Source organism: Colossoma macropomum, unplaced genomic scaffold, assembly GCF_904425465.1.
Source record: "Colossoma macropomum unplaced genomic scaffold, Colossoma_macropomum, whole genome shotgun sequence".
In the NCBI taxonomy this organism is placed as follows: Eukaryota; Metazoa; Chordata; class Actinopteri; order Characiformes; family Serrasalmidae; genus Colossoma; species Colossoma macropomum.
This window is the reverse complement of record NW_023494806.1, coordinates 18746882-18767721: the sequence shown is the minus strand read 5'-3', so window position 1 is coordinate 18767721 and position 20840 is coordinate 18746882. Positions and strand designations below refer to the sequence as shown.

Here is a 20840-nt window from a genome sequence, read left to right as displayed (position 1 = left end):
CAGAAGAACGAAGATTCTGACTAGTAATCTTAAAAATCAGTTGAAGTAGTTTTGAAAAAGTTGTCAATTGTTCTTCGGTTGTATCCCGATGCTTAAAAAGTTACAGAATTACACAAGAAGGATACGACTGCATGTACATGAATGTCATGTCAGTCTCTGAATATTACACATTTGACCCCTTCCAGACTGGACTGAGTGATGACAAAAGTAACATCAAGATACGTCTATGAACAATGAATAAAATAAACTGACAACAGAGCATAATTTGGCCTTTTTAATCATGTTTTTCTTTAATCACTGACGATATCTGATATGCACAGAATAGCCTATTGTGGGACAACTTCTTAATATCTCAATAACAATACATAACCACCCATGCCAAACTAGATGCTTGTCAATTTTTATAGTCTGTCTGAGATCACTGTAAGGAGAATTCCACCCATTTTTCAAAATTTCTGCATAATTCAGTAGTGAAAACTCATGAAGAGTGGTTTGAAGAGTTGTGAAAAGCTCCGTTCTAGAGGAACTTGCCAAGTCAGAATTGTTCACACCAGTGGTGACAGGAACCAGATGTCTAAAATGTTGAATGCACACAAAGTTACTACATGAAATGGTTTAAAATCTATTGCCTGATATCTGAGATTGTTTTACAATAGATAAGGTTTTGGTCTAAAATGTATTTCTTAAAATTAAATCATAGCCAAGAGGTGCTGTGATGCAAAGCATACCCAAACTTGGATTTATCACTGTTTTTCCATTATCAAAATTTAAAAGACATGCAAGTTAACTGGTGGTTTTGGATAGCAAATAAAATGGCTTTATATTTTATTTTATAAAAGTTTGCACTGTGAACATTGTGACCCTTGGTTCCGATCACCACCACTGTATTGAAATGTGCGTTGGCACTATTTCACATCAAACCACTCTGAATGACTGCTTACATCTCAATCACTGAATTACGCAGAAATGTTGTAAAAGAAAAGTGTCTTTCACTGTTCACTTGATGCAGTGATTATTTAGAAGTAGATTTCATGAAAAAGCTCCCATTGCTTGTTAGCTACTTCAGCCTTTTTGGAAAATTAAAGAAAAATGAAACGCGTCTTGGGCAATTCACTACAATTCGGGATAAACCTGTGATTTGATTCTTGGTTGAACCACATGTTTGATGTAATACCTCTCTACCTGCTTATGAGACTGGAATATAGTACATGGGCCACTCCTGTGATGAGATTATGGTTGGCAAATTCCAGTATAAGCAGTACAATAGGATATTCACTGAGTCTTTTCCATGTGGCTGCCTCTTCACCCAGACCCATCCAGTTTATCAGCAGGTTCCGCATTGCCTCGGGGAAGAGTTCTGTGGCAAGTTCCTCAGCAGGAGGCAAGTCTGTAATGTGTTCAATGTGTCGCATCTTGAAGCTTTCTACCTGCTGGCTTATGCTGCTGTTGGCTGAATGAAACTTCTGACCCAGCCAGCCAGCCAGAGCTTGCAGCAGAAGACTGGAGTAGATTGAGTACCCTTGTGAATGAGTCCGAAGTAAAGCCATCACAGCATCTGTCAACCTTTCCTCGTCCTGCCCTCCACTAATCCAATATTCAGCATAATCTAGAAGCTTCAAGATGGTTTCCTCTTGACTCACATCCATTGTAATGATGGCCTTTAACTTGTCTCCTATAATGCAGAGTTTCTCAGCTAGCAGACTAGACTGCTTAAACTCCACCTGCTCTGATAAGGAGCAGTAGTCATGGTCCACGGATGACGACTCTTCTGGTAGACCAGACACCGGCTGGGAGATGGCAAAGTCTTCTTCTACTTCCTGAGGTTCTGAATGGACAGGGGCAGGTGCAGAGATATTACTAGAAGTATGTCCATGTGATATCTCTTCGTCACTATGGTAGCTGGAAGTTGTTGGCAGTTGGACATGCAGGTTGTAAACCATGTTTAATTGCTCATCGTTGATTCGGGACTTCCAGAGATCCTGAAAAATGACACATTCAGAGAAAAACATCAATAAAAGGTTCCCAATAAACTATTTGAATAGTTAAAATGCACTCTTGTGCCTTCTTACGCTATGAGACATGAGTGATTTTTATATGTTCTGGTGTGGATCATAAACTCCCTTGACAAAAATGTAAATGATTTTAGCAACTGCTCTACTCACAAAACACCTACTGAAAATGGCAATCAACAGGTGCATTGAATCAGTTGTGTTCGAGCAAGGAAATCACCAAACTGTATTGTATTTGCTCAGATACAGACCAGAGTTTAAGCACTAATCAATACACAAATTTGTCATATTAATATTATTGTGTATACAGTGTGACAGAGCTTAAATTGAGTAATTACACTATACCTTTGGTTCTCAAACTGATCTTCAGGGACCCTCAAACAGTCCACATTTTTGCTTGATTTCAATTGCTAACGCATAAAGACAGAGCTAAAACATGCACCATCTAGGGGTCTCTGATGATTGGCTTGAGAACCACTGCATTATACAGTAGTGAAAAGTATACAGCACCTGAAATGACTCCAAGACTGAGAGCTGCTCTTGTTTACTGAAGAGCTCAAAGGCCACCCGGAAAACACCATGAATGCAATAGAACCACAAGCCATTACTGGAGCAAGGAAGTCGAATGCCTTGGAACCTGAAGGCTAGAATAATAAAAGGGACAAAAGACCATCCACTTATTTCCACATTTAACTGGTAGTTCATGCAATTTGTATTTGCTCAGACATTTGTCTAGATCAGACTTGCCCTGCCCTGCTCTGCTCTTCGAAACCAAACTCTGCAGTGTTGTAGATTTGGGTTGGGCATGATTGATTTAGTTAAAAACAGGCTAAATACCAGAGGAGAAAACCAGTTTTGCTGCCAGTCCCCTTTTGGCAAATTTTGCATGGTATCTAGGATGGTTCTCAGTGCGGACATCTGTGTTAGAAAAGAGATCGGCTCCAAGGAAAAGAGGAATCATCTGCTCCTTTAAAAAGTAAAGCATCAGTTGGTTACATTTGGTGACAGGACACCTTCCATTTTACTCTTATTTCATGCGATATTTAAAAAGTAGCCTGACAGTGTTCACTTACCTCATTAGCATTCTGTTTGGTAACTTTAAAGGAGTTGTTTCCAGCTAGATATAAGAACCGAATCCTCCTTTTTCCACTTTCCCAGTGTGGTAAGTCAATGACTGAGACACTCTCAGTAGTCATGAGTTCAGTCCTTAATTCTACACTCTCGCAGAAATGACGAGGTTTGGACAAGTCCTTTAAGTGTTTAGCCAAACCGTTGTCTGTGTATCCTTTCAGGCATTGCATTCATTCATTTTTTGAGGAACCACAGCTGGTCTACATATGCAAACAAATGCAGGGGATGGACAGAATAGTGAAGCCCAACAATATATTATTATCAAATATTACTAAGACACCCTCTCATCCCTGAGAACAACAGCTGACCTATGTGTGGTAGTATATCGGACTGTCCATCTAGAAAAATGTCTTCAGTTCTGCTTCTTCAAGAGGAAAAAAATCAAGTTCTACTTGTTGAAGTCCTACTTCAAAAGAAGAAAGCATCTATCAATCCTTCACATTCTGCACTCCAAAATATCCTAAAAAAGGAAAATGGCGTTTACATCTGGCGATCAAGATTACCATTTCATGTTGATGAATTTGTCTATTATTTTGTCCCCCCCGTCTTTGCTGAAGTCAACTAAAGAGAATGAACAAAGTGCGTATATTTTATCTGCTGTATCACAGCCGAACTGTCGAATAAGAACGGCGCATGCGCCGCTGTTTCTTCTTGGGAAGCGTGATTGAATGGTGAAAGTCGTGTTATCGCCCCCTGGAGGTAGAACATTTTGGGCTGTCCTTAACATAGTACTAATACTAATTGTGAATTTGTCCCATTTGTCGTCTAACGTTCTTACAACAGAGAAGACATCTCAGTATGCAGGGCAGGGGTTCTCGGACAGGGTTGTGTACTGCCCTACTACAGTGGTCTCCAACCCTGGTCCTGGAGAGCCACCTTCCTACAGAGTTCAGTTCCAACCTGTATCCAATAAGCTGCCCCGCTTCTTACTTAACTTTAATACGTCCAGCTGATCCAGCCAATCAGGGCCTTGGGAAGAGGTCCAGGTGTTGTAAATTGTGGTTGAAACTAAGCTCAGCGATAAGGTAGCTCTCCAGCACCAGGGTTGGAGACCACTGCCCCACACTGCACTCAGGCTGCGTCCCAATAATCGAATAAAACCTCAGTTTCTGTCGTGCGTGCCTTGATTTTGTCTGATCTGCTAATCATGCAGATCCACATGCTAGTCGGGTCTGTCAGTATGTTTAGTGAGGCCATATGCTACAGATCAGGCTAACCGCCTGTCCCACTTTCACATTCGGGGTTTTGTGTACACATTCGTGTTTTCCATTGCACTTTTAAGTGTCCTGTTTCTCAAATGTGCAAAAGTACAGTGTACAACGCACACTAGATGAACTACGATCGATCGTCCTATCGCGCTGTTTTGGAAATATTAGGGAAGGACATTAACATTGTGAGAACCTTGGCAACTGCTTGTCTCACATGATACACGATGGCTGAGCGCTTTTTACAAGTTCTGAAATATGTGACATGAATGTACACCTAAAGAAAACCACAAATACTTAATGATAGGCCAGAAATCAAGCAAAAGAGATAGGAAAGTAAGTTTCATTTAACTATTCGGACGCACCCCAATGTAAGTGCGGTGCTCCCTACTCCCTAATACGTGCACTACATGTAGGGAGCCAGTTACGTCTGTGTGTCGTGAGCGTCATCGCGGCCAATCAGCGCGGTCGCCGGCCTTCGTATCACCTGTCGTATTCAACTCTCCGCCAAACAAGAGCGAACATGGAGGTTGATTTCGGGGACAGTGAGCTGTTCGAGCAGCTAGATGCAGACCCACCGATTCCTAAACACATTAGGTTTACAGACGATGAAGAGGAAGCGCCGGGTGTTCTCTGTGAGCTCCGCGAAAGATTAGAGGAGTGCGAGGAGACTGTAGACCGTCTGAAAGCGGAGAATATCCTTTACACAGCTGTATTAAAGAAACGCTAGGTTAGCTAACGCTAACTAGCTGCGAAGCTCAAGTTAGCCTCCTATTCGCCTGCTTTTTATTCGATTGCTCCGTTCCACCTTAAATGGCTCGACAGTTACAGTCTTGCGCCTCTTCATTTAACCTTTTCCGTTTTTTTTCCGTGGAATGGATAATTCGAATAAAAAGCTCGCTAACTTAAGCTTCGTGCTCTGACTAGCGTTCAGATCAGAAAGCCCCATGCTGCTAGATAGCTATTGGTTATACTTTATTTTATTGCTTTATCACATCATAGCTTTAGAGTCATTTGCTGTGGTTGGTCATAAATGAACTTAACGTTAGGTTAACAATCTAGCTAGGTAATGTTACTCAAGCAGCACAGCTCGGTTCCTGCTCAGTGAACTATCGTACTACGCTAAATAGTAGCCAGTCAGTTGACTACAGTCCAGTTGCAGATATGGATACCACATGTGTTTTGTTGTAGTATAAAGTTTTTTTTCAGTTGATTTCTGCTTTCACTTTCCCCAGAACTTCGACTACAGTGGTGTTATGGATACCTCGGGTTTGGCGTTCCTCACTGTTTTTGACGTAGCTAGACACATTTTTGTTACGTTGGTGACTATTTGTAAAAGAATGGCACCACTTCGTTCAGCTAATTTTAATGTGTAGGGTTATATAGCTAGAGAGATCCCGCCTAGACATTCTGACCTGACAGAGAACTTTTCATGTTTTCCAAAGGAATCGACTTGAAATGCAGGGTCGTATGTTTTACTGTGTGTCCGCAACACTAGAGTGGTTGGCAGGCTTGGGTCCATGGACCGTTTTCCTACTAATAACAACTTTATTCATAGTCCTCTAAAATCTCTCCCTAATGTTGCAACTAACAAAAAGAAACAATACATCATGGCAGGGTGTTGTATAAGTCTGATACACATTCCTGGCTAAACTGCCAGGACTGTCTGATAAACAGTCTTAAGCCTTAAATTGACGCTAACCCTTTGTACCCATAGGCACAGCACTCAAATTATTTTTTCTGCCCCTTAACAACTAGTTCACATGAGGAGCTGAGGAGAAAGTTAAAGTTTTTGAGTCGGCCTACGTAAGTTAGCTTGCAATTACACTTTTTGGCAGTGTTGTTATAGTTGCCTTGTTGTCTACAACAATTAATGTATGGTTTAATGTACCCTTACTTGACTTTATTGCAGAGGTATCATTGTTGTAAATTCAAAAGTTGACGGACCCCTCTGCCAAATTCTTTTTGGAAACAACAGCATCTCAAAGTAGGTGTTGATTGTTCTAAATATTGATATCTTGCTTTGACAGTGCTTTATTTTCAGCATTGTTATACGTCTAAATACTTTGTGTTCCTGTCCATCCAGGGAGCATCGACAAGAAATTGAAGATTACATCTTTAGTCTCTTTGAGAAACACCAGCAAGAACAGAACAATGACAAACAGGGCTCTGCTTTACAGGTCAACCCACAGGTAGCGTGATGCATGTTTTGACTGTGGGTCAGGTGTGAAAGATACTTTGCCCTTTATTTTTAGACATTAAAATAGGCTTCACATCTAAAATGAATGCTTTTGTTTGTTTGTTTTTTTTGTTTTGTTTTTTTTTTTAATGGAGTGACACCCAAATTTTTTTAACCAAGAAATCAATGTTCTTGACGCTTTGAAATCAATTTGTACATTACAGCATTTTAGGTCAAGGATAGTTTGGAAAAAGAAAGAAGCAATGGAGTCAGAGGAGCTTTACATAGAAATTCACCATTTCTTTACACTTTTCTGTAAACTTTGATTAGCTTGGTTTGTTCCCATGCTGTTTGTCCTACAAGTACAATTTAAAACAAGTTACAAGTAGCAGTTCAAAAGCACAAAGCTGATTTTGACATTATGTGAAAGGAGTCTTTTAATCTTAAGGAAATATAGAGGACAGCTGTATTTGTTGAATGAGTGTGCTGAGTGGATAGTGTTCTTTTGCACATGTGGGTCAGTTTATGAGCATGATCTGCCCGGATGTCAGGTATAGGATATCTTACACGTTAAAAAAAGATATTGTGGGGTTCCTGTCTAATTGTTGGCATTATCATCTGGAGGTCACAAGTTTGATCCCTGGTGAAGCCTCAGCTATCTGTAGCCAGGAGTCAAAGTGTATAAATAATCTGCATCGCTCTCTTTCGGTGGGCAGTAGGGCCGTAGGATAAATCGTGTTTTTATCGTTATTGTGAAATGACTTTCACATAACGTGCAGAGCTCAAAAACTATTTAGTCCTGGACTAGAAACCTGTAAAACACATCAAACATTAGGATCATTCTCACAACCAGTATTGTGTTCTAGGTGTGCAAGGCAATAATGGTTACTGTCATAGCAAACATGTTTAATAACTAAGCAAAAGTACAAACAAATACATAAATAATACATACATAAATGTATTAATTCTTGTGTGCCTTTATAAAATTTAAATACATTTACGTTTTGTAGCTTTTATAGGAAAAGATGTTGAGTTAATGCTGACTGTTTATCAGCCTTTCAGTACACAAAAAATGTGCTTGCAATTCTGATGTAAGTAGCTGTTAGTATTTATTTTTATTTTGTACAATATTGAACGGTGCTTTTGCAATTCTGTATTTTGTTAATAAGGTAAAGTAGATTAGATTTCTGTTTCTATATCAAAAGTCCATGTATGTGTTAAATTAAAAAAATTAATTATTATTATTATTATTATTATTAATTATCACTTCTCATGTTGTTATTGTGCTGTCTGACAGTTTCATCAAACATCACATTTTATGTTAATATACAGCCCTAGTGGGCAGGACGGTCCTCCGTCTCCCCCCCGTCACTCAGCACAATGCCAACATAGGCATCCGATTGACATAGAAGAATTGGAAGTTAATAGTTCTTCTCCGAGTGTGGTGTTGTCCAATGATTTTGCTTTAGCGACAGTTTGAAAAGATGTGGGCAGCTGGCATCACATGTCTGGATGGAAGCACTAGCCTTCACCCTCCTAGCTTAGTAGCATTGTGTGAGTGGGCATGACCTAGTTACTGGGGGTAATTAGTAATGACTGAATTGGGGTGAATTTTTTTCTTAAAAGAAAAAAATACAAATTGTGAACCAAACAACAAATTTGGGCAGTAAATCAGATGTGGGCTTTCCCTTGCAGGCTGAGTGTAGTTTTTAAGATTTTTTAAAGCTGCACTATGTAAGATTTAGTGACTTGGAGACCTCTCTGGTAATTTTTGTAAGTTTGTTGGTTGTGCTTCGGGCCCTCTCCCAGTTTGCAGGTGTGTTGAAAAAGTATTGTGTGTTGAAAGAGAACTGTCAAAACTTGGAGACGGACATGTCTTCCGAGTGAAGTGAGAAATCAATTATCTACTATAGTCATCAAGTCTTCATCAGTATTATGTTGATTTTGCATTTGAGAGCTAAACATCAAGTCAGACCTTCTTTTTGAGCCGGTGCGTGATGTTAATACATAAAGTATGATGTGGTCTGAAAAACTCCCTCAAAATCTGACCCAGACTTTACAGGGAGACTCACAGCAGAGCCACAGATGCCATTTTCCTCCTGACTCGGTAATGCTACTTTTTTCAACAAAAAAAATCTTACATAATGCAGCTTTAACTCCTCATGGTTTAATGCAGGTGAGAGATGATTGCAGCATGCAGTTTGCAGGATGCTGATTGGTAGGGTATAAGTTTCATTACTTGTTAGCTACTTTAGCTTTGTAGCCTTCAATGCAATACTAAAGAAGCAATCTTCAGACATCAAATATGTCTAAGAAATTTGATGTAAGAGATTTTTTGATAGTAATTTATTCCATTAAGATTCATCTGTGCATGTAATGTCCTGAGATTTTCATATTCTGTTTTCATGCAGAACTCAAGTTTTGTCATGGAGGAGATCCAGAAAACAAATGGTTCTTCAACTGGAAAACAGATTAAAGACGCTTTTACTGTGGGTATTTCTAACTAATTATGCCACAAATGTTACAGTCCTGTTCCCTTATAACCATATTTTCTTGTAAACAAATAATGAGTAGACCTCAAAGCTCAGATGTGTGTGTCCCCCCACCTTGTTTTATAGATGGTGGGGAGTGTGTTATACTTCACCAGCTTCTGCCTTGATAAACTGGGCCAGCCTCTTCTCAATGAAAACCCTCAGCTGACAGAAGGATGGGAGATACCCAAGTATCCTTAAGCTCAAATTTGCAGACACTTGTAATTATTTGATTATTGACATTTTTTCTCGTTCTTGTTGTGTATGATACTGTTATTAGCTACATATCTCAAATTTGTATATGTCTAACACGCTTACCCTTCCTGAATCACGTCTGCAAAGGTTTCAGCAAGTTTTTGGGCAGGTAGTTGGTTTAGAGGGGCAAGAGATGCAGATAAAGGAGAAAAGGTATGCAATGCAGTTGACTTAAACAGTTTATCGTTTCACTGAGAAATGTGAAGATAATTTCATTATTCACTGGTGTTTTCAAGAAAACCTGAAGTGTAAATTACAAGGAATACAGTTTGTGCTCTGTTTGTGTATAATTGTGCATATATTACATGTTGTTGAATTGTAACATCTTTTTCAGGCCTAAACCGTGCTGTTTTAACTGTGGTGGTGAGGACCATCAATTGCGAGACTGTCCAAAGGTTAGTTGTTTTGAAAATTATTAGTGTTATTATTTGAAAGTTATTAGATTGTTGTAGTGAAATCTTTTCCCATTCTTGCTTGAGGCAGCACTTCAGCTGCTCAACAGTCCAGGGTCTCTGTTGCCATGTGTTGCACTTTCTAGTGCGCCACACATTTTCAAAGGGAGACAAGTCTGGACTGCAGGCAGGCCAGTCTTGCACCTGCACTCTTTTACCATTTTGGATTGTCTCGGTCTTGCTGAAACATGCAGGATGGCTTTTGAACTTTGTGTTGACAGCAAGATGGTCCTTTGTCGTCTAAGGCCTGTAGAACACAACATTTTGATAGATGCGCTCTTCATACCACTGCACACGTTTCTGCTTTGCTTTGGTCCATCTCAAATGAGCTTTAGCCCAGAGAAGTTGGCTCCGTTTTCTGGAGGTTGTTGACACAGTGCTGTGAAGAAGTATTTACCCCTTCTGAATTGATTAGGATTTACCCCTTCCAAATCTATTTGTGCATATTTGTATGTTTCAGATCATCAGATTATTCTTAAAACAAAGGTTAAACAAATAACCCAAGTAAATGCAAAATGTTTTTAAACGATTTCATTCATTGAAGGAAAAATGCTGTTCAGCCTTTCCTGGCCCTGTGTGGAAATGTAATTGCCCCCTTAGTTACTAAATCAACCAGTTTTAAATTCACTTGACTGTTGGATTTTATTTCACTAGCCACACTCAGGCATGATTACTGCCAGACCTGTTGAATCTAAACGTCACTTAAATAAAACCTGTCTGGCAACGTAAAGCAGGCTAGAAGGTCTCAAAAAACAGCACATGATGCCACATTATAAATAGATTCATATATAGATGAGAAACAGTCATTGAAATCTACCAGTCTGGAAAGGGTTACAAAGCCATTTCTAAGGCTCTGGGACTTGAGCAAACCACAGTGAGAGCCATTATCCACAAATGGAGAAAACCTGGAACAGTGGTGAACATTCCAAGAGAGGCCGACCTACCAGAATTTCATCAAGAGCACATCGAGGACTCATCCAGGGAGTCACAAAAGAACCCAGACGAACATCTAAAAAAGTGCAGGCCTGACTTGCCTCAGTTAAGGTCAATGTACACGATTCCACAATGAGAGACACTGGGCAATAATTACATCCATTGAAGAGTTGAAAGGCACAAACCACTGCTGACCAAAAAAAACACAAAGCCTTGTCTCATGATTGCCAAAAAACATCTAGAGGACCCCCAAGACTTGTGGGTTAATGCTCTGTAGACTGATGAGTGCAAAATGAAACACTTCGGAGACCTGGGTCCCATTACGTGTGGTGTAAAGCTGACAGTGCATTTCACCATTAGAAGTTCTGACTTCAGTCCCATTGAGATGCTGTGGCAAAATCTTAAACGGGCAGTTCATGCTCACATCTTCTAGTGTAGCCGAATTAAAACAATTCTGCAAAGAGGAGTGGGGCAGAATTCCTCCACAGCGAGGTAAAAGACTCATCGGAAGTTAGCACAAATGTTTCATTGCAATTGGTGCTGCCAAGGATGGCACAACACATAGATTATAAATGGACCTCAGGGTGGAGAAAATGTAGAACACAAGGAAAAGGTATAAGAGTTTCCCTTAAAGTAAAAAAGTAAATATTATCCGGATGATCAAATGCTGCTAAATTGTTTCTTGTGGATAATCCACGGAGTTTCACTCGAAAGAGGCCCCGAATATTCTGTAGTAACTCTCTCTAGGACGAAGAATTCTGAATGAAACAACATTCCATTCAGAGCGATGAGGTAGGCGGCGGACAGCCGTCGCAACATTTAACCTCTGTTTGCAACTTCCGGGTGTAGACCCCTGTACCCATTCATGTATCTGGCAGAAAATTACTCGCAGAGATCACTTCCAGCATTGCATGTAATTCAATCGTTTACACATACGTCAAAAGTATGTAGCTGATTTTTTTTGGTTCAGATGCTTCATCCTAACGGGAGCTACAACAGATTATTCAGGGCATCTTTTGAGTGAATCTCCCTATACCTATCTGCAACTGAGGAAGTGTAATCCATTGTCACTTTTCCAGCCCAAAGACATGGCACGCATCAGTGAGAAGAGAAAGGAGTTTGCGCAGGGCAACTATCAGAGTAACCAGCGCTACCATGAAGAGGAGGTGGAGGAGAGGTTTGCCAAGTACAAGCCAGGAGTAGTGAGGTCAGGTTTCTTACTAACACTAACACTTTTCACACATTTCACCAGGCTCTATGTCTCTACAGCATGAAAAAGAACCATCACCAAAAATAATTAAATAATTTTTGGTTCATTTAAGATTGCTATTGTTTTAATTTGTCTTTCAAGTATGTTTGACTTGTTCCAAAAGCTGTTGGTATTCTTATATCAATTTCCTTCCAAAGTATGTTTCATACCTCTTCAGTAATGACCTCTGAAGACAGATATTCAAAGTGTTAAAGTTACAAGGCTTATTCTAATACAAATACATTCTAATACAGGCTGTTCTGCTCTCAGAACAGCCTGAATTCTGTATGGCATAGATTTGACAAGGTGCTGGAAACATTTCTTATAGATTGTGGTCCATGTTCAGATGATTGCATCATGTAATTGCTACAGGCTTCGCAGCTGCACTTTCATGCTGCACATCTCTCGTTCTTCCACATCCCAAAGGTACTCTACTAAATTCAAATCTGATTTCTGGGGAAGCCCCTGAAGTACATCTTAACTTAGTCTTATGTCCATGGAACCAGTTTGAGATGTGTGCTTTGTGACAAGGCACATTATCATGTTTGAAGTACCCATTAGAAAATGGATAAATTGTGGCCTTAAAGGGAGGCGCATGGTCAGCAACAATACACAGATATACAGTGGTATTCATACAATGCTTGACTGGTATTAGCTTGAACTGCTAATACAAGGCAGGTTAGGTCTATGGATTCATGCTGTTTACGCCAAATTCTGACCCTCCCGTGTGCATGTCACATCAGAATGCTTGGATTCTTGCTCTTGATTCGTCTCAAGGTTCGGCGTGCTCTTCATTTAGAGATGCTTTTTTTGATCACAACTGTTGGAAAGTGTGGTTATTCAGGTTTAACTGTAGCATTCCTATCCACTGGATCCTCTGATCTGAACCTGATCTCTCTCAGCAAGGCTTTTCTGTCCACAGAACTGATACTCATTGGCAATGCTCAATGGTTTTTTGCACCATTCTGTTTAAACTTCTGAGACTTATGCTTGAAAATCCCTGTAGATCAACTAATTCATAAATATTCAGACCACCCTGGCCAGCACCAACAAACATGACAGACCAAAGTTACTCAGATCACATTTTTCTTTTCTGATGTTTGGTGTATGTATAATGTTGCCACATGATTGGCTGATCAGATAAATAAATAACTGAGCAGATAAAGGTGTTTCTAATAAAATGGCCAGTGAGGGTATATATTTTTTAGAATGGCAGGGGTTCAGAGCCTGTACTGTTTACTAAATGAGCAGCATAAGATTTGCTAAATATTTGCCAAAGTCTATCGAGTTACTGCTATTTTGGCCAGGAATCACCCAACTTACCAGGATCAGTGGGCATGATCATCTTTTTATCCAAGCCAAGAAATGTCGATTAAACGACAAGTCACTTCAGTCATGACTTTGAGTCTCACTTTGCTGGTTTTCTCGCATTGTCCTGTACAGTAAGGAGCTCCTGGACGCCCTTGGCATTGTTACTAACACGCTTCCACCATTCATTTATCGGATGAGGGAACTGGGCTACCCGCCAGGCTGGCTAAAGGAAGCAGAGATGGAGCACTCAGGCCTGACACTCTACGACGGTAAAAGTAAGTTCTTCTGAAAAGACATCAGTAAGTGCTTTTTTTAGAGTTGTCACTTTTTTCCTCAGCTTCTTAAAATGCTGAGCATTTTGGTGAATGTTTTACAAAATGCTACCTCATAACACAAGCTTTATAACATTGTGAAAGCTTTTGCAAAACTTTTCTTTTCAAAGCATCAGGTGATGGCGAGGAAGACATCAATGGCCGTAACCAAAAAATATCCTATGATGTCTCTAAGCTAGTGGATTTCCCTGGTTTCAATGTTTCTGCACCTTCCAACATTAGGGATGTAAGTGTATAGTGGTGTTGGGCAGGAAATTGTCTGCTTTTACATTTTTTTTCACTTTTTCTTTAATATGTTTTATTTATGTTAGGGCTGGGACACTGAGCAATTTTTAAAAATAATGAATTATATTTTGCAATAAAAGATTTTTGCATTATTGAAAACCACAGGTATTTTACAGTAACATTCAAGAATATCTAGGTTTGACTTGGGCCAGACAGGCCGGCAAAGTCATACAGCCTTTTCACACAAAGTCCAAGTTTCACAGACAACTCAAAAAAAACTATTCAAAACAAAAGGCAAGTTTTGAAAATGTTCACATTAAGTCTTGTGCCGTCTTCCACATCAGAGCTCAGGGATGATTGTGGTTTGTTCGCTCATTTTAAAGTTTGGAGCTTCAAGGTGAAGTAGAGTCTCAAACTCTGCCACAGTTAGAGTGCTGCTGCAGAGCTTTAGCTGTGAGACAGTTCAGCCTTTTTAAACCCTCAGCGTTAAAAAAAACCCTCACAAAAACTAAACGTTAAACTAACATTTTCTTTGTATACTTTGCTAGTATGAGTCACTTGCAGGGCAGCTCATTGCTCCATGTGTAAATGAAGTAAAACCAAGATTGGAGTTTCAGGTTGTGAATTGGAGCACTGAACAAGCAATCAAAATGGAAAGAACAAAAAAAAAGTCAAATTCTGCTTATCAGTTTCATGGCTGTTATTGATAATTATCTACAAGTGGTCCCAGCCCTAATTTATATATATTTTTATGATACAATATTTGCTGCCTTTGCTGAAAAGCAGCGAACCAATCAAAATAACTTATGATGCATTTGACTTTTGGGTTATTCCATGTCAACAAACTCTGGCTCATATGTATGTATGTATGTATGCATGTCAGTTAACATGTTATTAGTAATTACAAAAAAGAATTGTGAAAATTGGAAACGGCTTTTGTCCAGTCGTATAGCTTTTGTCCCCTCAGCCTTAACAAAATTCTCTGCTTTCAAATTGAAAAATGTTTCAAAATGTGATTTATTACGGTTAATTACACAAACGGATGTGATTCACTATGATTATTTTTTTAAATTTGACAACCCTATTTTAAACCTATATCAGGTTCGGAATTGCCTCTTAAATGTTGCCATGGATTAATCCTTTTTCTTAAATTGCATTGTCTCCATAGATGGCAAGGAATTAAGGTTGACCTAACGTATGCAAACCCAACATTTCCTTAACTGGATACAAGAAGCTGTGTTTCACATACTATGCTTAGTGTGGTGTTCTAAATATTTATACATTTAATCAATTTAGAAATTTGTTCTAATTCAGTAAATAGTTTTTTGGCAATGTAGAATTACATGTGCCACTCAATACTTAGCTCGAGTTTTTCCCGTGTCTTTTTTCTTTATTTACAGGATTACAGGTCTTTTGGTTCCATCCCAATGCAGCCTCAACACTGGAAGCAAACTTTTGCTGCTCATTTGTCTAATATGTATCCAGCGGTAAAATACCTCCTACATTTTTCATCTCTTTTAATGCATTTTCATGGGTCTTTGAGTGAACCTTAAACCTTTTGTGTGTTAACAGCCTGGGTCCAAATGCAGCAAAAGGTGTCATGAGCCAGAATCAACTCCACAGCACACAAAGAAGCGGAGGTCTAATTCTGATGTCCACAGGAGCTCAGACATGGACACGGATTCAGGTAGAGGGCTTATTTCCTGTGTAAACAGATTTTAAAGTGTTTCTGCAACTTCCTTTCATTGACATGACAAAGCATTGCTTTGTTTCATGATTTGTACTGAACAGTATGGATCTCTTTCCCCCCCCCCACTCCCCTTTCCGCCTCAGCTGACCCAGTAATGCTCTACAGAACTTTTCACATTCAGCTACTGGGCTAGTTTTAAGTTATTAACATTAGCAACAGCCAGAGATGTTCACAAGTCACCTTTCTCAAAGTGTTGTCTCTGAGGTGCGAGTTCAAGTAGAGTTTCCGAGTTGCCTGTTCAGTCCTCGTCCCTGAGGCGAGAGTCCAAATTGAGTCTAGAGTCTCTGAGTTGCCTGTCCAAGTTGAGTTCCTGTTTCGAGTGCTAGTCTGAATCCAAGTTGAGGCTTGAGTCCCTGAGGTGGCAATGTGAGTTGAATCTTTGATGTGTGAGTCCAAGTTGAGGCTTGAGTGTCTGACGTGCCCGTCTGAGTTAAGTCTCGACTGTCTGAAGTGCAGTCCGAGTCAAGTTTTGAGTCTGAGGTGCGAGTCAGACTCAAGTCTTGGCTTTGTAGTCATGAACTTTAGTCAAGTTAAATTGTCATTAGCAATTAAGCGAAACCTGCTGTATCATTCACATGGAATTCACTGCATTGTGCACAAGCGCTAGGTTGTTTAGTTGACATTTCTCTTCTGTTGTGTAACGTTCCATCAATTACAGGTTTCTCTTGATTTTGGAATCCTACAGTGCATTTTGTGAGCAAAGCCAGCTAGCAGAAGCAACAGTTTGAAACAACTATACCATAGGAAGCGCAGCACTGTAACTTCAACAGTATGTCTGTTAGGTTTCAGCCTATTATTTCAAAAGTACCTGTATTCATTCTAAATAGATACGTATTTCTGTATTTGTTTTTTACTTCTACTAGATGGTGTTTTTTTTTTTTTTTTTTTTCTTTAAGCTTTTCTCAGTATAAATGTAGGATGGTACCTAATATTGTGTCTGTGTGTCTGCAGATCAGGACACTCCTGTGCACACCCGGTCCGATGGTTTCCAGTTTCAGCCACCGCTTCCCCCTAGCTCTCCACTCATTAGTACACCCCCTCCTTTACCCCTGGGAACGCCTCCTGCCACACCCACACCACCCCCACTTCCTAAAGGCACTCCTCCTCCAACACCTCCCACAAACGCCTCTCCGTTTCTGCAGGGTAAAGGTGGAGCTGGAGGGGAGGAGTCTGAGGATGGGCTGACTTTAGAGGAGCTGGAAGAGCAGCAGAGGCTGCTTTGGGCAGCACTTGAAAGCGCCGATAATGCTAATAGTGACTCTGAGACTGGCTTGGGCTCATCCAGTGTCTCTCCATCAGTTAGGCCAGACGCTGACATGGAGGAGGGTGAAGAAGGGGAAGTGAAGATGGAAAAAACTGTGAGCCATGTTTGTGAGCCTCTAAGCACACCTGCCTCACCTGATGAACCACAGGTGACTAAAAATTAGTGATGTGGCAAACATACAGCAGGCATTTTCACAATATACAATATGAATCATGATTAGAGATGGATCCATCAGTGTTTTTAGGGCCGATACCGATCACCTTTTAGCACCATCAGCCAATAGCCAATACCGACCGAGGGCAGGGCTGGATACTATCTTCATTAAAAGGCGCCAAAGCGATTCTCAACAGCAAAACAAATACACCGCTCTCTTCATTGCTCCTTCAGAAGCTCTACACCACATCCATGGAAGCACTTTTTTTTGCCTATAAAATCCTTCGCAAACGTACTGATAAATGCCGTGATATCACGTTAGAGCAAACGACAACATCCATCATCTAAACCGCTTATCCTTCTGGGTCGCGGTGGGGTGCTGGAGCCTATCCCAGCTGTCATTGGGCGGAAGGCAGGATACACCCTGGACAGGTCGCCAGTCCATCACAGCGACAACAAACGACAACAGAGGAAGTAATGTAACATTAGCTAGGTTGTGGGTTTGCAAGCTTCACTACAATTGCTGCTGCAATGCTAACCACAAACATTAGCAAACGGGACAAAACTGTAATGACCTTGATTCTGTGGAACAGCAAAAATAAGTTGTTACCCACCTGTCTTACAGAAACAGCAACTATACCCATTTAATCCCTTTTCATGCCTTCAGCTCTTTCAACAGCTGAAGTCAGCTTCTTTTACGCCAGCTTCTTGTTTGAATTTTCCTGTTCCACCTTAAATAGTCCAGCAGCTACATTCTGGCACCTCAGGCCAGCGTAACCATTGAAATAACCAGAGCCTACACAACCAGTGCAGCTAGCAGGACACAACAGTCCTCCTAAAAATCCAAGGGTGGGTTTTTAAATATACTGAAAGGGCTGATTTACGACTGCTTTCGTAGTTCTGCGTCGTTTTTTTTTAGGTCATGAAGGCACTGCAGTGTAAGCTAAGCTAAAATTAGCGTTCAGATGCTAATCCGACAGATCATCAAAAAGCTGCTGAATATCATCCAAACAACTGATTGTGTTACTATGTGTTTTATTCACTTGTGCTACAGGTAGATTGGTCTTAATGTGTCTTTTTTAAGATGACGTATGATATAATTATTATAATAACATTTATTTCCACAGGTAACTGATGTTAAAGAAGATAAAACCAACAGTGGCGAGGTAAGGGACAGTCTTAATGAAGACAAGAGTGACACAGGGATGGAGTCTCAGGATGAGCTCATAGTTCTGGATGAGATTTCTCAGGAAAACGATCGTGACCCTGAAGAGAATAAATTAGCTGAGGTTACCGAAGAAACCAACTTGCAGGCATTGGATAACAAAGGAACTGAGGACAATGAGGAACCCCCTGTATCAAAAGTTACATCCGTTCCACACCGAAGTAAGTTTGCTGAGGGTATAATTCCATTTGAAGACACACCGGAGTTCACAGAGGTCGCCGAGGCAACCGGGGTTTATCTCAGGATCCGAGAGTTGCTGAAAGAATCCCCTCGAAATCAGGCAAAAAACAAGAAGTAGACTTTGATTATCTCTATGGATAAGTAGGGTCTGTATGTCTGTAGGAATTGAACCACAGGAATTGTTGGGAACAGTGTTTCAACATTATTGGTGTCTGAATTTTCCCCATCGTTCTTTTGGCATGGAAATTAATTTTTATACAACTACCAGTACTTCTCACCTTCCCACAGGTCGGTCAGTTTACTTTGTGTTTTTATAATTACACAGACACCAACTTTTGTAGCAAAGGTTCAGATTTGACATGTAGGGTTTTATGTATGTACAGTTTTATAAACAATCCCTCCTGTTTTTCTTGCTTTTTTTATTTTATCCAAGAGTCTTATTGTTGTTCCCATTATGCCATTTTCACTTACAGTTAATGGGAAGTTTTGTTTATCACAAAAGGTTTCATCATTTGTCATCATTGCTCAATTGTATACTTTTGCAGTTACTTTTAACTCTAAATTATTTTTTACAATGAGATTTTATGGTTTCTGTCCTGTTCAGGGTTTTATTTTCAATGTTTATTGACCAGGTGACCAGAGGAGTCTGGTAATAAAATGTCCAACTTTGACTTACAGAGTTACTTCAGCAGCTTTCTACCTCCCCCATACACTCCAACTATAAAAACTGCTGCAGTGGCGTCACAGGCTTTACAGGCTGAGCTTTAGTCAGAGCTAAAGCTACTATAACTGTAAAGGGATATTCCTTTTCTTTGAACAATTTAGATACTGCTGTAGCAGTAGATGGCAGGTATGTGAACATGCATTTCACTGCCTTAAGTTCATGGAAACAGCAGAATTGTGCTTGGCTTTGGAACGGGATACCTACTTGTTGCTGCTGCAGGACGTAGTGGGGAACGACGTGTGGTGCTGATATCAGGTTTGGTGTTCGTAAGGTCTTATCGAGGAACTTAAAACAAATGCAGCAGTTCAATGGGTGGGCCGGATGTGAGGTGAGCATAACATCGTTACTAAGGCAGCGTCCAAAATTCAGGCCTCTGCTGCTGCTGCTGTTTTTAAGCTACTTTTGTACATTTTTATACCTGACAGTATATCCAGCAATCGCACAAGCAATCTGTTTGATATTACTTAAAGAGGCATTCTGGCTTAAAAGCAGTGTTCGACATGGCATACGGTGTTTTGTAGTACATGATATCCTTAGCCTTATTGATTTTACTAAATTCTTTAATTTTGTTTTATATTGTTTTCATGATTTTGTTTATCGGTGTTCTCTAACTACACTGCCCAGGATGCATGAAGTAAATAAATAATCCAAACACTAGGGATCCCTGTGGTGCCAACCACTCCACTGACTGCTAGCCTAGCCACTGATCTTCAGGTATTGGTGTCACTTGGTGGTCACCAACTCTCCTCCTAGAGATCTACGTTCCGTCAGAGCTTAGTTCCAAACTGCATCTAACATGCTATATCCAGCTTTCCTCACACTAATGCATCTTGGCCAATCACGGACTTTTGAACAAGTTAATTAGATGAAGCGGGTGTGGCAAATTGGAGTTAGAACCAGGATCTGCAGGAAAGCAGATCTTCAAGACCAAGGTTGGGGCCGCTGGTATAACTCGTTTTATCATTAAACAACTGAAAAAAAAAACTGATTGTCTTCATTCAGCACAAAATGGTTGTCAGATGAAAGTGATTTTTCTTTTTCGGTGAAAGAAAAGCCAAACTCAGGTAAGTTGTCTAGATAGCCAGATACTTTGTTAGCGGTAGCTTTTAGCTTATTTGATTAATCCGATCTCTCCACTGTAACGATAATTTTAACAGTTATAACCTTCAAGGTATGTCAGAAGGGAGTGTCCTAGCGTTTGAACTAGAAAATCTCGCGCTAGAGTTTACTGCTGCAGGATGTGAATAAGCATGTTTACAACAGATGTAGCTGGGGTTAAATTTTTCGTTTTGGCCAGAGTATTTTATTAACGAGGTATACAGTTTGCTGGTCGCTAATGTGGTGGTAGTTTCAGTTACTTATTAGACTCATTAGCCTCATAGCTTAATTCCAGAACTAAAGAAGCAATATTAGGCCTCCAAATATTTCTTGGCTGATGTACATTTGACACATTCCATGACTAAAGTTCAATTTATAATATAAATAAATAATTTTGACTTTGAAAAGTTACTTATTGGTTTGCACTAAAAATACTGGCTGAAACAATCTGTATAGATGTCATTGTAGCCCAGACGAATATCATGACTTTTCAGTGTTTGAATGCTTTTGCAAGGCAATGAAGCCAAAGTGAGTTATTAGCAAAATAAAAATAGTACAATCAGAATAATTAATAAACAAACATATGAACAAAGCCACTCCTAAACTGAACTTTTGCAGTAAAATATTTTTTTAA

The 20840-nt window shown here is 39.9% G+C and overlaps 2 protein-coding genes across 2 annotated transcripts; one reads left to right on the top strand and one right to left on the bottom strand.

Moving 5' to 3' along the window:
- Positions 1 to 259: 259 nt before the first annotated feature.
- On the bottom strand, positions 260 to 4211 carry si:ch211-110p13.9 (uncharacterized protein LOC562347 homolog). The gene is made up of 4 exons (XM_036597937.1): positions 3083 to 4211; positions 2847 to 2976; positions 2520 to 2653; positions 260 to 1979 (listed from the first exon to the last, which is right to left on the bottom strand). The coding sequence occupies exons 1-4, from the start codon at positions 3308 to 3310 to the stop codon at positions 1179 to 1181; spliced, it is 1293 nt and encodes a 430-aa protein (XP_036453830.1). The 5' UTR covers positions 3311 to 4211; the 3' UTR covers positions 260 to 1178.
- A 629-nt stretch (positions 4212 to 4840) lies between these two features.
- Positions 4841 to 18614, top strand: zcchc8 (zinc finger, CCHC domain containing 8). Its single transcript, XM_036597925.1, has 15 exons — positions 4841 to 5040; positions 6109 to 6151; positions 6258 to 6332; positions 6432 to 6537; positions 8936 to 9013; positions 9143 to 9246; positions 9398 to 9463; positions 9645 to 9705; positions 11775 to 11902; positions 13388 to 13530; positions 13698 to 13813; positions 15213 to 15299; positions 15385 to 15499; positions 16514 to 16974; positions 18107 to 18614. Exons 1-15 carry the CDS (start codon positions 4869 to 4871, stop codon positions 18500 to 18502), a joined length of 2151 nt encoding a protein of 716 aa, XP_036453818.1. The 5' UTR covers positions 4841 to 4868; the 3' UTR covers positions 18503 to 18614.
- The last annotated feature ends 2226 nt before the right edge of the window (positions 18615 to 20840 follow it).